Source organism: Macrotis lagotis, chromosome 1, assembly GCF_037893015.1.
Source record: "Macrotis lagotis isolate mMagLag1 chromosome 1, bilby.v1.9.chrom.fasta, whole genome shotgun sequence".
NCBI classification, from domain to species: Eukaryota; Metazoa; Chordata; class Mammalia; order Peramelemorphia; family Peramelidae; genus Macrotis; species Macrotis lagotis.
The window spans coordinates 177,657,018-177,671,853 of NC_133658.1; the positions used below are offsets into that span (position 1 = coordinate 177,657,018).

At 32.8% G+C, this 14,836-nt stretch overlaps 1 protein-coding gene across 2 annotated transcripts in view; it reads right to left on the reverse strand.

Annotated features, from left to right (window-relative positions):
* Positions 1 to 14,224, reverse strand: part of LOC141504437 (serine palmitoyltransferase 3-like) — a 134,198-nt gene extending 119,974 nt beyond the window's left edge. Inside the window, exons 1-4 of one of the 2 annotated variants that reach the window (XM_074209435.1) lie at positions 12,471 to 14,224; positions 11,597 to 11,745; positions 3,308 to 3,432; positions 886 to 979 (exon numbers count right to left, since the gene is read on the reverse strand). In XM_074209435.1, the coding sequence (XP_074065536.1) occupies positions 886 to 979; positions 3,308 to 3,432; positions 11,597 to 11,745; positions 12,471 to 12,571 (469 nt within the window). In that variant the 5' untranslated portion in view covers positions 12,572 to 14,224. The remainder of the gene's footprint in view (positions 1 to 885; positions 980 to 3,307; positions 3,433 to 11,596; positions 11,746 to 12,470) is intronic. The other variant, XM_074209436.1, reaches the window with a different exon arrangement.
* Between the last annotated feature and the right edge of the window lie 612 nt (positions 14,225 to 14,836).

Sequence of the window (14,836 nt, forward strand, 5' to 3'; positions counted from 1 at the left end):
AGAGGTCAAGAAGATTAGAAGATGGAAAAGGATGAAGGAAACAGAAGAAGAGGAAATATCAGGAAGGGAAGTTCAGAAGTATGTATTGGTTGGGAGGATTATTGGAACTGGATACATGTGCAGAAAAATTAAAATTTCATAGAGCCTCATTTTGAAATAAACCTCAGAGCACATTTAGTGAGCTCTCCCTTTACATATAAGGAAGCAAAGACCCAGAGAGATGGAGCAATATCCTGGAGGCTGATCAGATAGGTTAAAGACAGAACCAGGACTAATAGGGCATTTAGCTCCTAGGATAATGCTATTTCTGCTTTACAACATTCTCTACTTACTATAGCTCAAAGAAGAAATGGGACTTTGTCTCATTATAAAGAGTGTACTCATAGCCTGAATATATTCATTTGAATATTTGTATTTTCAGACTCATGCAAACATACAAACATACATATATAATTATACACATATATACACATGAAGGAAGAAAAAACTTTTCCTTCATATGATATCATAAAAATTTCACAAATATCAAAATTTTCAAATGCAAAATAATAGTTCAGGAAGATTTATAGCACTATGGACAATTAAAATGTCATTTTAAATGAAATTAGGCCTTCACCATCCTGTCACAAGATAATGGTTGATAACCTTAATGCTTGTTTATGTAACATCTCACACCCTGGAAGTTTCAGGTACTTCCACTTTGAACCACAAGGAAATTGCAGTAGCTGAAGTTTCAGTTTCAAAATCAGATACTACTTAATATTCCCAGTCTATTCGAGGTAGAAACTGATAATAAAGAAATTTCTTGAGGTTCAACAAAATTCCCTATTCAAAGGACATGTCTGTTGGCAGTACTTTATTGTGTAGGATTTCCACTGTACTCACTATTGTGTTTGAAAGTCCATATTGTTGCTTTTGAAAGTCTGGCTCCAAGAATAATAGAGGCATGATTTAACTCATCACTTAAAATCAGACAACCCTGTGAAGAAAGGGAGAAGCAATCATATGATCGGTGTGATATTATTATAAGACAGTACCAAATTAACACATTTTATATTGGGAAGGGACTTCAGAGGCCCATGTAGTCTAATCCATGCTTGAACAAGAGTCCTCTGTCATTCACCTTTTGCTTGAACACATTCAGTGAGGGGATAACATTATTGACAAAGACAGCCAAATCCATTAACTAATAGACCTTTTGAAGTTGGGAGAATCCTTCTGGATCCTTTAGGTCAGTCTTATCATTTTGTTGATAAAGAAACCAAGGCACAGAGAGATGAAGTTATGTGCCTCAGAAGACACATCTATATGAATGGTAGAGTTGATACTAGAACCTAGGTATTCTATATTTAAGTCCAGTAAAAGCACAAACCATTATAAAGACCATTAGCTGATTTGAATGTCTTTGTGGGTAAGACTTGGAGTACAGATAATTTTAAAAAGAGCTGATTTACCCAGACAATATTTCAAGTATATGAATAATGATTGTGAAACTCTCTAGAATGCTTATGATTTATGTTGTGAAGGCAATAACCATGATCTCAGTAAGCAGCAGCTTTAAGCTAGAGCTTGAAGAATTAAATAGAGTTAGAAAGAGCTATTAAAAATTACATTGGATTATCTAAGAAGGTTGTGATGTCCTGTTCTTTAGAGATTTTTAATACTAGGTTAGTCTCTGGAATATATTAAGGGACAGACTGTCTTCAGATAAAGGAAATAGACCTTTCGAGAGAACTTATGATGGTGTGGTTAATGGTAAAAAAACAACACTATATACCTTTAAGGAGAGTTATGTATCCTTTTTTTTATTGTTATTTTATATGCAAAATTGAAAATCAGAATTGAGTTCACTCTTATATTTACAAGAATATTTGGTATTTTGCCAAAGCATTTGGCAAGAGTATCTGGAGTTCTGTCTTTTCTGAAATTTCCATTATCTACTTATTTTGAGGATGTTAATTTACTAACAGGGTATTTAAGAACATTAATTTTTTTCTCATGAATTACTTGCAATGTGTTACTATGAATAATATACTAATAAAACTTGATTATCTGAAATATATTTTTGCAGTATTTCACAAAACCTTGAGCAAGATTAGGGTTCAGAGTGGGTAGTTGCTGAGGTTTACATATTTTTTTTTGATAGCAGAAAATTTTGTTTTTGGTATCTTGATATTTATTTTATGGTGCCTCCAGTAGACAATAACATAAGAAGTACAATTTAAAAGCTTTTTCTAGGGCTCACAAATGCCTTATTTTACTTCTTAACTGTTACAGAGTATTCTTGGTAGCTTATCAGTGTTAGCACACTTAACAAATAAACATTTTTTTAAGAAACCTATCACTTTCAGGTAAACCTTTAGAATGTAGCAAAGCTTTGTCCATCTATCCCCAGTTAGAGGATAGGTCAATTTTCTAGCTAGGGTTAATATTTTGTAGATGATTACTTTAAAAATTATTTTTTAAAGATTAAAATTTATTTTTCACATTTATTTTATCTCTCTTTTGCTTTCCCCATTGAGAAAGGGAAAAACCCCACAAAATCTTTGTGATATACAATATAAAGCAAAATAAATATCCGCAATGATCATGTCCAAAAATGTATATCTAATTTGACATATCTCTTTTTGGTGGTGTACAATAATATTTGTTATTGGTCCTTTGTAATTAAAGGTTTTTCAAAGCACTTATCATAGTTCTTTTAGCTTTCAGAGTTGGTGTTTTCTTTTAAACTATTTGTGTTTTGTTTTGTTTTGCAAGGCAATGGGGTTAAGTGGCTTGCCCAAGGCCACACAGCTAGGTAATTATTAAGTGTCTGAGGCTGGATTTGAACTCAGGTACTCTTGACTCCAGGGTCAGTGCTCTATCTGCTGTGCCACCTAGCCACCCAATGTTTTTGAATTTGCATAAAATGTTCTGATTTTCATTTCTTCACTTTGAATCAGTTCATATAAGTCTTCCTGATTCGTTAGAAATCATCCTTTTCATTATTTCTTGGGAGACAATAATATGTTATATTTTATACTATATCCTAATTTTGAATTTGTTTGCTTAATCAGTCAGTTTACACAATGTGTGTAGGTTTAAAGTCATGGAAAGATTGAGCAAGATCTTACTACAGACTTACCACCCAGAAAGAGGTCAACAGTTTTGTATTCTGGTAATCTGGAACCAAAGAAGTCACAATGAAGACCAGCTAAATTTATGAAAGAAGTATATGGGCCAAATATTTTCATAGAATGGAAATAGAATTAGTATAAGCTAAAAATGGTAAAAGCTATAATTATTCAAAATAACAATGCCTTACCTTTCCAACCAGTGCTGGAATATTCATTGAGTTGGTAGCAAAGCCCATTCCAAATACCATAGCCGCTTCTACTCCCAGAAATTGGGCTACCAGTTTCTCCAACTCTTCATGTTTATCAATGTTACCTGAAGGAAGAAGTATAAAATAATATTACATTTTTCCCATTTGAAAGAGCACATAATTTTAATGACTTATTCCTAGAAATATCAATCTAAATAACTTAAAGACCAATAGCAATTTTTATATCTGTCTGTCAGGCTTGTAGTGAGTACTTTGGATTCCAAGAAAACAGTATATTTGTTCCCTAAATCCTTTAATACAGTTGTTTTATGCTCTACTTATAGGCAACTGAAAATAGTTTATAATCATCTCCCATTATTTTGCTCTATTTTTGACTTGGAGACCAAATGGGTAAAATAATCAGATTTTAATAGGTAGGAAGATATAGAAGAAATAAAATGATTTTTATATCCATGCAGGTATGGATAAGCATTATTATATAAATATTATTTATAGGAATGAGTATCAAAGTCAGTCAAAACAATGCTGTTAGTAAATATTATCATGTTAGTATATTTTTGTCTTATGATAAACTACGTTCAACTTGATAGTATAGTTCTAGTGCAATGGATGATGGAATCTGTGCTTGATTATTTGCTATTTAATATATTTTATCAATAGTAGATATATATGTTTATCTAATATGCAGATGGCCCAAATCTAGGAGGGATTGATAACTGCTGACACACTAGATAACATCAGGTTTCAAAAAGATCTTGATAAGATTACTGGGGTAAATGAGGCATATAATCTGGGGGTCTTCTGTGGGTACTAAAACTGGATTTGAACTTTGAAGGAAATTAGGGATTTCATGGAGCAGAAGTGAGAACAGGATTCATTCCAGTCATGGCATTCCATGTTATGGCAAAAAATACTTGGATGCAAATTCTTTAAATTGAAACTAGAATAATTGATGAAATATGGGAGTTTAATGGAGAAATGAATTTAGTGGCCAATATATAACTGAAAAAGAATGCTTTCCACAGCATATTATTAAGGGTTTATCTAGCCTTTGTTTGAAGAGCAAAGAAAATGAAACCTACCACTTCTGGACAGCCCAAATTCACTAATTCTCAGGATGTTTTCCTAAATTCAAACCTAAATTCTTTCTTTACAAGTTCCACCTATTGAACAGACAACTCATCAGCTTCTTGAAGATGGCTATCAAGTTCCCAGTTGAAAGATCATTTTCCTCAGTTCCTTCATTCTGATCTCATGCATAATAGATTCAAACCATTTTCACTATTCTTGTTACTTATCCTCTGGGTATACTCTAACTTATCATCCTTAAAAAACGAAAAGAAATCCTTTTGTCACTATCAACAAGCTGTCATCAGAATTGAATACTGCCCTATAATACTTAGAAGCTGTTTTAAGATATGCAAAGAAGAGAAGGGAAGCAATTCTGATAGTTTGAGGGATAGGAACTTGTATAGGGAACTCCTCGGTAAACAAACTCTCTTTACCAATTCAGGTAGATACCTTTGCAATTTCTACTCATAGAGAATTGCCTAGAGCACCACAAGATTAAATAACTTGCTCAGAATCACACAACCAGTATGTGTCGGATGGATGACTGGAGTGATTTTGAGGCCAGCTGTCATTTGACTATGATATGTTGCCTCTTATTAATTATTTGCTTCAGTTGTTGGTTTCATTTTTTCATGAATTACATGGGTATTTGTTTCTGATGTACATTTTACTTTGCATGGATGAACAAAGTTATTAGAAATGACTCTTCCATACTTGGGCTCTATCTTTACAGCATCAAATACTCTGACATTTTGCTAGTCATTAAAATTGACCAAAGTATTCAGACATGTTGGTCAAAAAATAAAAATCCACATAGTCTAAAACCAGGTATCTGTATTGAGAGTTGAATGGATTAGGTTATAATTTTCTCTGATTCTATTAGAGTTATGAGGCAAAGACTTTTTGTAACCTCTTTACTTAAGTGTGATCACACCTAGAAGACCTAATCTTTGTTTCCTGGGTTCACATAGGCTGAGGTTATCTAAACATGGAATTGATATCTGATAGTTCACATACAAAAAAATAAGCACTGTCATACCATTCTGGGAATATCACTGATAACAAACTTCTAGAGCAGCACCATAACCTTATGGTATTTTGTGTCTTCATAAACTTCAATGTATTAATTACTTCATAATAATATAGTCTAGGGTCATGAACAAGTTGAGGCTATTTAATATTTAAAATTAGAGAGAAATAACAATGTGAATAGCCTATATTTTATGTGGTTATTTACAGTTTTACAGTTTTCAAAATACTGTCACATACTCAGATACTCAAATGGATCTATAATCTCATTGATTTAGGAATTCCCTACAGTGATAAGGTTAACAACATATCTTTCCCTATTCATTCTCTGAGTATATGTGTATATATATATATATATATATATATATATATATATATATGTATGTATACATTTGTTTTCAAGTTATCTCTCCCAATATATTATAAGCTTCTTGAGAACAGGGATTGTCTTTTGTCTCTTTTTTGTATTCCCAAACTTAGCATAGTGTCTGGTATATAGTAGGCACATACTAAATCTTTCTTGATTGATTATATGACTCTCATCCTTTGCCTGCCAAAAGATCAGAACATTGTTAAAATACTTCCTTATTTTCTTTTCACACTGTGACCTTGGAATCTGACTATACCATGTGACTAGCCTATCTTGTTTTTCTGTTATACAATTATTTGATGTCATACCTTACTCCTATTCTTTAAAGGTTTTGATTGGTTATATATCACTGCTGGCTCATATGTACCATGTTTCTTTCTTTTGTCCTCTGAATGAAACCTGTGTGTCTAGTTCTTTAAGGGAAGTAGTGTTCTAGGTCTCACTGCTATAAAGCATCTGCAATAAAATTGAAAATATGGACCTTTTCCTTTTATGGGAAATCATGTGTTAATAAAAGAGCTTTGCAGATTTCTCAAAAGCAATCCAAAACTCTCTTCAACTTTAGGTCTAGTTCACAGTACTTAATGTCTGTCCCTGATAAACCAAATTTTGTATGTGTTCAGTTATATATTGAAATCTGTAGCCATAGATAATTTTCATCCACTGTGTAGACAGAAATGTCAAACTTCTTTGAGCAATTATAGAAATTTCCAAGGGGCTCTGCTATATTTTGAGAATTGATAGAATGTCATCCACAATTAGGAGCACCTAGAAGAATTCACCATTAGCAGGTAATCTTTCCTTGATTTGGATTCTGTATTTTATCTCCTCTGTCACAGAACTGATATTTTTGTCATCCTATTATATCTCTCTGTTTTATATCTCAACTAATACTTATTATTAGAAAGTCATTGAACAGGATTACTCTCTTACTACATCTCTAAAAAATTATGAATGATAATGATATTTGGATGGGAAATATCTTGTAATAAAAGAGCTTTTAAGGTGTGTCTTGTTCTAAGTTGGATGCTTTTTTTTTAAATTATCAATAAGCAATGAGATTTGATATTCTCTACATTTTTCAGTTAGGTGTAAGATGGATAAAGATATGCAGACTTTTGGAATATTGTTTGTTAAAGTCTGTTTATTCTTTACTAATAATCTCATCAAGATTGTTTTCAATTACCCCTCATAAAGATTTTTTTAATATATAGAAAAGTAGGCATATATGTTAGTGGTTGGTTTTTCCTCTTAATCACTATTTTTGGTATCAATAAGGTCTGAGACTTTTTGTTCCTGTATTTTTGATATCTCCCATCTCTCTTAGATACATTGTATAAAGGTCTCTCAATATGCTAAGCATTGTAGTACCTTTAACATAGATATCCTTAATGCATATTTGATCTAATATGATTGTTTTTTTTTATCTTTGTTCATTTTTTCATTGACTTTCTCTCTAAATATCTTAGACTGTTGTATTGGGGGTAAAAATGTGATAGTTTCACTATCCTTGAAGGAGAAAATAGTTTTTTATATTTTTTTGGTAAATCTTTTCTATATTTTTGTTTTATAATCCTCTTTTTGTTGTCATCCTTATATACCATTCACATAAGTTTATTTAATTTGTATCTTGTCGTGCTTTTTCTAGACTAAATTTGCTCTCCACTGATTTTTTCAACTTTGAAAAATGATATTGCTCATAATTGACAATCATCTGTCTACATATCTTTGTACAGATTGATGTTTTAACCCAGGATTGTGTTTGGCAGTCATTTATCGCAACTAAGTGGAATGTTTGTTGACTATGATCTTTTCTGGGTTAAATATTCTTGAATGAATACCACATCTTGCTCTCATGATCATTCTTCTTGTTTATTAGGAATTGTGATCTTAAGCTGTGCATAGACAAATGACTGAGGAATAATTTCAATGCCCATTGTGAATCTTTTCCTGTCCATTAAAATGCAGTAATTTTCATTTCAATTCTCTGTGTTGTTACATGGTGCTTTACATTTCCATTACCTAGCAATTCTTTTCTTTTTCTTTTTTGGAAGAAAATTCTCATGATAAAGAAGAGGAACAAGGCTTCAGTATAATCTAAAGTCTTTGACCTCTCAATTTTTTTCCCCATTAGAAACTATACTTTTCTATATAATTCTTCACATCCTCATTTCTCCCCACCTTTGGGTTCAAAGTCATCAAATATTAGAAGACATTGTTTTAATTTGACAAGTCTTATAAGATTCTTCATAGAACTTATCTACCATTGTTGTCCTTGGCAACTGATGGTGTACAAACTGAAATTTTTCCATATGTTTTTTTTTGCAAATGATTATTAATACTACAATATATATGATGATGAAACATTCCATGAAATAATATTTCTTGAAGCTTTGGTGTATATGATAAAACCCATGTTACAAATTCCTTTGTTTGCCTCTTAGGAGCAGCTGGGTGGCTCAGTGGATAGAGCACTTGGTTTGTAATTAGGAGGACAAGATTTTGAATCCACCCTCAGACACTTGACACCTATTAGCTGTGTGACCTGGGGCACTTAATCCTAATTGCCTAACATCCAGGCCCTCTCCAGTTATCCTGATGCATTTCTGGTCACTGAACCTAGGTGATTCTGGAGGAGAAAGTGAGGCTGGTGACTTAGCACAGTATCCCCTCATTCAAATCCAATTTGTGTGTTTATCATGGTATCACCTCCATGATGTCATGGTCTTTTTTGAGAATGAAGCGTATTAAAAAACAAACAAACAAAGAACATTTTTTTTTGCCTCTCTAAGAATACCTTAAGTCTACCCTTCAACTTCTTTCTTCTGGTTTTATTTATATCAAGAATGTTAAGATCGATATGATTCAGAGGATCTAAAAATATATCATCTTGTTAGTCTTTGGACAAGGGTATCATATTTACCAATAGTAAATGGATATTTATTGATGTTCTAAAAATCTCCTAATTCTTAATACCCTCTCTTCCTGTTCCTGCTACTCTGCCACCATTATGATAGAAGCAGAAGGGGTCTGCACAGAACTGAGAGCAATTAAATTTTTTCATTTTTTATAAGTTGGCCATGCCCCAAAAGTTGGCCAGTCTTTTGATAATGTGAGTCTACATTATTGGCTTCTCTTGGAAAAGAGATTCTGTTCCTGGAACCATACTTTTGAAGCCTTTCCAATATATTAAGATCCACCAGAATATGAGCTCTACTGACAAGAACTCAATCCAATTTATTCCAATAAATATTGATGAAGCTCCTATTATGTGCTTGGCACTGTGGTTAAGTGCTGGGGATGCAATGAATAAAAAGGAAAAAAAATCCCTTATAGTGAAGAGCTTATAATCTATTGTTTCAGAGTAAAAGTATAAGGATTTTGCATAGAAGGAGAGACCAGGAAGGTATCTGACACAGAAGCATCTTGTTCCCTGGAATTGCATCTAGAGAGAACAGCAGATGCAGAGCAGAGTGAGCCAAAAAGTTCAGTTTCTCCCCTCTAAATGAGGGCCTTGGAAAGAGTTTGGCATTCTATACTACTGCCCCACAATCAGAGGGAAGAAGAGATAAGGGAAGGGAGTATCAGTTAAGGCTGGAATTGGCAGCATGGTGATGATATTAGAGGTGATGAGTTTAATCTGGAAGGAGCATCTTGTTACAGGACTTGAAACCAGGCTGGGCAACAGATGCCATAGAGAGAGGCTCGCTACTACAGCAGAATGAAGCATCAGAGTAGGATTTCCACATGAATAGGAAAAATAGATCTTTTACAGATGAGGAAATTTAGGTGTCATGAGATTAAGTGACCTGCTCAAGGTTGTATGATTTTTGAGTAGGGACTTGAATTCAGGGTTTTTTCCTTTACACTTTATTTATTTATTTTTTAGCTTCTTGATGTTTCTGGGACAACACTCAATGACTATTCTGTTTGAGATTCAGTCAGCGGAACTACATGATTTCAATGAGAGAGTATTGGTTGCCAGTTTACATTCACAGAGTTTTAAGTGTTATTAGCAATTTGACTAAACTTATATATGAGATACTTTATAATTAAACAAATCCAAAACAAATATCAGCAATAGTCATGTGATACAGTCCATTTTATGATATATATATCTTGCTATTGTATTTTAATATTATAATTCTAATGATCTTAAACACATAACTTATTGCAATGAATTTTGTGGCTATTTGGAGAATTAACTGAATTAGTATAAGATATAATAGATTCTGTGAATGTTTTGGAAAATGACATAAAACCAGTGGAAAAATAAATAGAATGAACATGGTTTTGTTCTCCTTTTCACTCATTAGTATCCATTAAAATATACATTGTATCTGAATCATAACTATCTAATTTAGTTTCAGATAGCATATATTGTACTCCTTTGATTAATGTTGTTCAGGCATTTTTAATCATGCCCAATTCTTTGTGACTTCATTTTTGTGTTTTCTTGGCAAAGATACTGTATTGATTTGCCATTTTTTTTCTCAGTCTCATTTTATAGATGAGGAAGTGAAGCAAACAGGGTTGAGTGACTTGGCTAAGGTTATATAGCTTCTAAGTGTCTGCAGCAGCATTTGAATTCATGAAACTGAATTTTTCTGATTCCAATTCTAGTGCTCTATTCCTAAGTCACCTAGCTGTCTTTGATTAATACATCTATTGAAACCCTTGTGGTTAATGAACCTTAACTTCAAGGCTTATACAGTTTCATATTCATTAATCAGGTAAAACCTTATAGGCTGTACCTGAGTTCATGGGTAAACTTGAATTCTCTAGACTATTCAATACATACCAGAGGCATTGTGTTATGGGACAAGTGTTGAACTAGATAGAGAACTAAAGTCAGAAAATCTTAAATTCTAATACTAATTCTGTCATTCATTTATGAAGTATCTTGGGAAAATTAGTTAATATATGAGTTAATAACTCATCTATATAATGGTGATAATAACACTCCTCCTGGCCATGTTAAGAGTATTGTTTTGAAGACTGAAAGATTAACTATAAAGAGACCAAATGAAGCAATATATAAATTGTTTTATAAATCCTAAATCAGTTATCAAAGATTTAATGTGTCTACCCACAAGGAACTTTCATCTAATGAAAATAATAAGTGCATATATAGGGATACATTTAATAAATGTAAATGCAAATAAATTCAAATTATTAAATGTTACATAGTTTGAGAGTTAAGGCACTGTTGACTGAAAGAATCAGGAAAGATTTCACCTAGCAGGTAGTTTGGGGCTCTCTCAAAGGAAGAAAAAAATCTATGATATGGCGATGAGGAGAAAGTGCATTCTGGCAAGGGAGAACCAGATCAAAGTCATAGAGATAGGGTATGATATTTCACATGTGAAAAACAGAGAAGGTCAATTTGACTAGATTGCAAAATCTATAGGAAGGGCTTAAAGAATGATATATCTATCAATAAAGATATTCATATGATAAATACAAAATTACATTGAAAAGTATAAAATGCTGTACAAATAAGATATTATTAACAACAATAATAATGTCCTTTCAAAAGAAGCTCTAAAATGGCCTTCCTATACTTTTTTAATCTTAATAAGGAAAGCTCAGTAATTTTAGTTAAAAATGAAAATGACAGGAAAATTTTGCTTTTTTTGTTTTTAATTAGTTCAAGCTATTAAAATATATAAACAATCATGTAACTTCTATCTTTGCAGAATTTTGTATTATGAGAGCATATTTCCATATGTTTTGATTCTCACACTAAGATAACTAGGAGGCAATAAAACATTGACTCATAAAGTGAGTGTCCATACCCATTTCCTGTCTGCTGCTACATACAGCCACTCCATATTTCTTTACTGTGTCTTTTATTGTTGTTAAACTTTCTTTTTTGTTTTCTGCAAAGCCGAGATAGTTGTAAGAACCCATATTAATGACATCCTTTATAATTCTTCCAGTAAACCTAAAGTGAATAAATGACAGAGGAGCAAAAAAAAGTAATCATTTATTATATTTCAAATAAACCTTAAATTCTGGCCCATTTCCAATTTGGAATTATAATTATGACCCACAATATTTTAAAAAATAGTACTTAATCTTTTTCTTTTACTGTAACTAAAGCTCTTTCCCCTCATTATTGCATTCCAGTAGTGGGTAAAGTAATTCCATAGTTAAAATTTAGTGCTTATGAGTTTTTCAAGCACAAAAAAGTATTCTTTATGCAAAAAAAGAATTAATGCATAGAACTTAATTTTTCCTGATCATGCCTGAATGTGCTTGTATAGCTGGCAAAATTATCTTTAAAGAAATTGAATTATGGCCATCATTGGAACCTTAGGTAAGAATTAGAGTTTAAGAGGATTAAGGAGAGAGTCCCCAGCTTGAACCCATCTGTATTGAGGGATTAATTTCCTAGTATTAGTCAATATAGGCATAAGCATAGGCATAATTTCAAATACAGTATAAATCAAGGTGCTGTAGAAAATTTCAGCATGGTTAATCATCTCTTTAGACAGAGAGAGAGAGAGAGAGAGAGAGAGAGAGAGAGAGAGAGAGAGAGAGAAAGCTAACTGACTTGAAAGCAGAACAGCTATTGCTATCATCCTATATTAAATGTTGTATAACTATAGCAATGAAAAGGATTTTCTCTCAACCAACCACTTTTCCAGTGTTTCCAGATTGACTCACCTAAATGTCCAGTTGTAATCATCTGTCACTCGTTCCATCACATCAAATGTAGGCCCTGGCACACTACAGATTGGTCGGTTCCAGTTATCTCGAATTCTCATGTAAAGATTCCTTGTAAAAAAATTCTCAAAGTCTTGGTAAAGGGGTACAAAGTCCTGTTGTAAGAGAAATATATTTGATATTGATATTGATATATATTTTCCTCTCTTTTTCTCATTTCTTTTACACTAAGTGCATATTGGAAACCTTGTTAGTCAACATATTTATGTTGTTCCTGTTATATAAGAACAATGGAGAATTTAAAGCAAGGTAAAAATAAATGAGGATAAAAGAAGTTATATTTTAGAGGGGACTTTGCTCAGATGCAGGCTGAACAAGATAGTTTCAAGAACCTTTTTAGCTCTAAGAGGTTCTGAAAGAGGGCTTTGACCTTACAGAACTTATAAGTAAGAAAAGAAATTAAGGCATAAGAAGACAACTAATAATATAAGACACTAAAGAGGTATATGCCAAATGAAGGGTACATATAGAAGAGGAGAGGAGAAAAAAAGAGATCACTTCTAGTTATATCAGTGAAGTCTTATTTTGTAGTTGTTGCTATTCATCAATTTATCTTCAAGTTAAAGTGTTCCATAGCTAGTGTACATTTATTCTGTTTGAGTTCAAGGAACACATCAGTGATTCCATGAGCCTAAAGCCTCTTGAGCCTGTATACTCCATATTGATTTTCTTTTTTCCTTTCCTTTTGCAAGGGTTAAGTGACTTGCCCAAGGTCTCACAGCTAGGTAATTATCAAGTTCTGAGGCTGGATTTGAACTCAGGTCCTCCTGACTCCAGGGCCAGTACTCTATCCACTGCACCACCTAGCTGCCCCTCCATATTGATTTTCCATACTGAAAGATACCAGCTTGATGAATCTCTTCAAAAATTTTGAAAGAATAAAACATTCAAAACAAATTTATATATTCCTTGCTGTTGGGTTCAGCTACTCCAAACTTACACATAATAGCATATCTTAAAGATAAAACAAATGTAACAAGATAAAATCACAGAATCTTATCTAAAGGTTCCCACAACTGTAGTAAGGAGAAGACATACTGACAATTTTTCCTGCCCAGGACGAATGTTTTTCTGTCTGTGATTGAAAAATGAAGGGAGATTGATCAGAAAAATATTCATGGAGTAGAAATTTTTGATTTAGAACTAGTAAAAATGACAGTAAAAACTCAGTATAGTGGACTTCCAGGACATAGCCAAGTGGTGTAAAGCTAGGAAGTTTCTGAAGCTTTTCCCTAAACAATTTGAAATGAAGCCTTTAAACAGATCCTAAAGCAACAGAACCCACCAAAAAAACAAAACAAAACAAAACAATGAAACACTTTTCAAGGAAATATCATGAAGTAACTTCAGGAAAAGTACTGTCTTAGGTGTAAAAAGGCAGAACAGCCCAGAATAAACCAGAGAGATAGAAAACCAACAAGAAACTTTTGGTCACAGCACTGCTCAGGTCCCTGCTTAGTAAACCTTAGTAATGAGGGTCCCAACACCAACTCAGAGAACAGAGTTTTGAACCTAGGAATACTGGTGCAGTATTGAGCTACCTAAAGCAGGGAGCAAACTGCAAAACAATGGAAATACTAGAGTGGAAAGCCATGGACCAGATCCATCACCCCCAGCAAAAATAGCTTGGAACTATACACCCTGCACTACAGGAAGAGAATTCAACTATCCAAATGAGCAAAATAAAATCCCACAAAAAGCAATAACTATTGATGACAACTGTTCTGAGAGGGTGATGTAATGCTATCTCAAAAGAATAAAGCAGTAACAAAATGACTAAATGTATGTGAAGCCTCAAAGGGGTTAATGAATTGATCTCTAATCTAAAAAGACCTCTTGGAAGAACTCAACAAAGATTTTAAAAATCAAAGAAGAGAAGAGGAAGAAAACTGGAGAAAAGAAATGAAAGTCATACAAAAGAATTATGAAAGTTCAACTGCAGGAAACAATAATTTTAATAGTGAAATTGCCTAGCTAGAAAGCAAAATTGACTAACTAAAAAATAAAAGCAACTCTTCTAAAACTAAAATTAATCAACTGGAAAAGGAAACAAAAAAGTTAACTGAAGAAAATAAACCCCTCCAAACCAGAATTGGACAAATATAAATGAATGACTCTATGAGACACCAAGATTCCATCAAAGAAAACCAAAAAGCTGAAAAAATAGAAGAAAATGTAAAGTATATCTTTGGAAATATGGAGAATAGATCCAGAAGACATAAATTATGAGTTATTGGTCTATTTGAAAGTCATGCTCAGAAAAAGAACTCGGACAATATCTTGCAGGAAATTATCATGTAAAACTG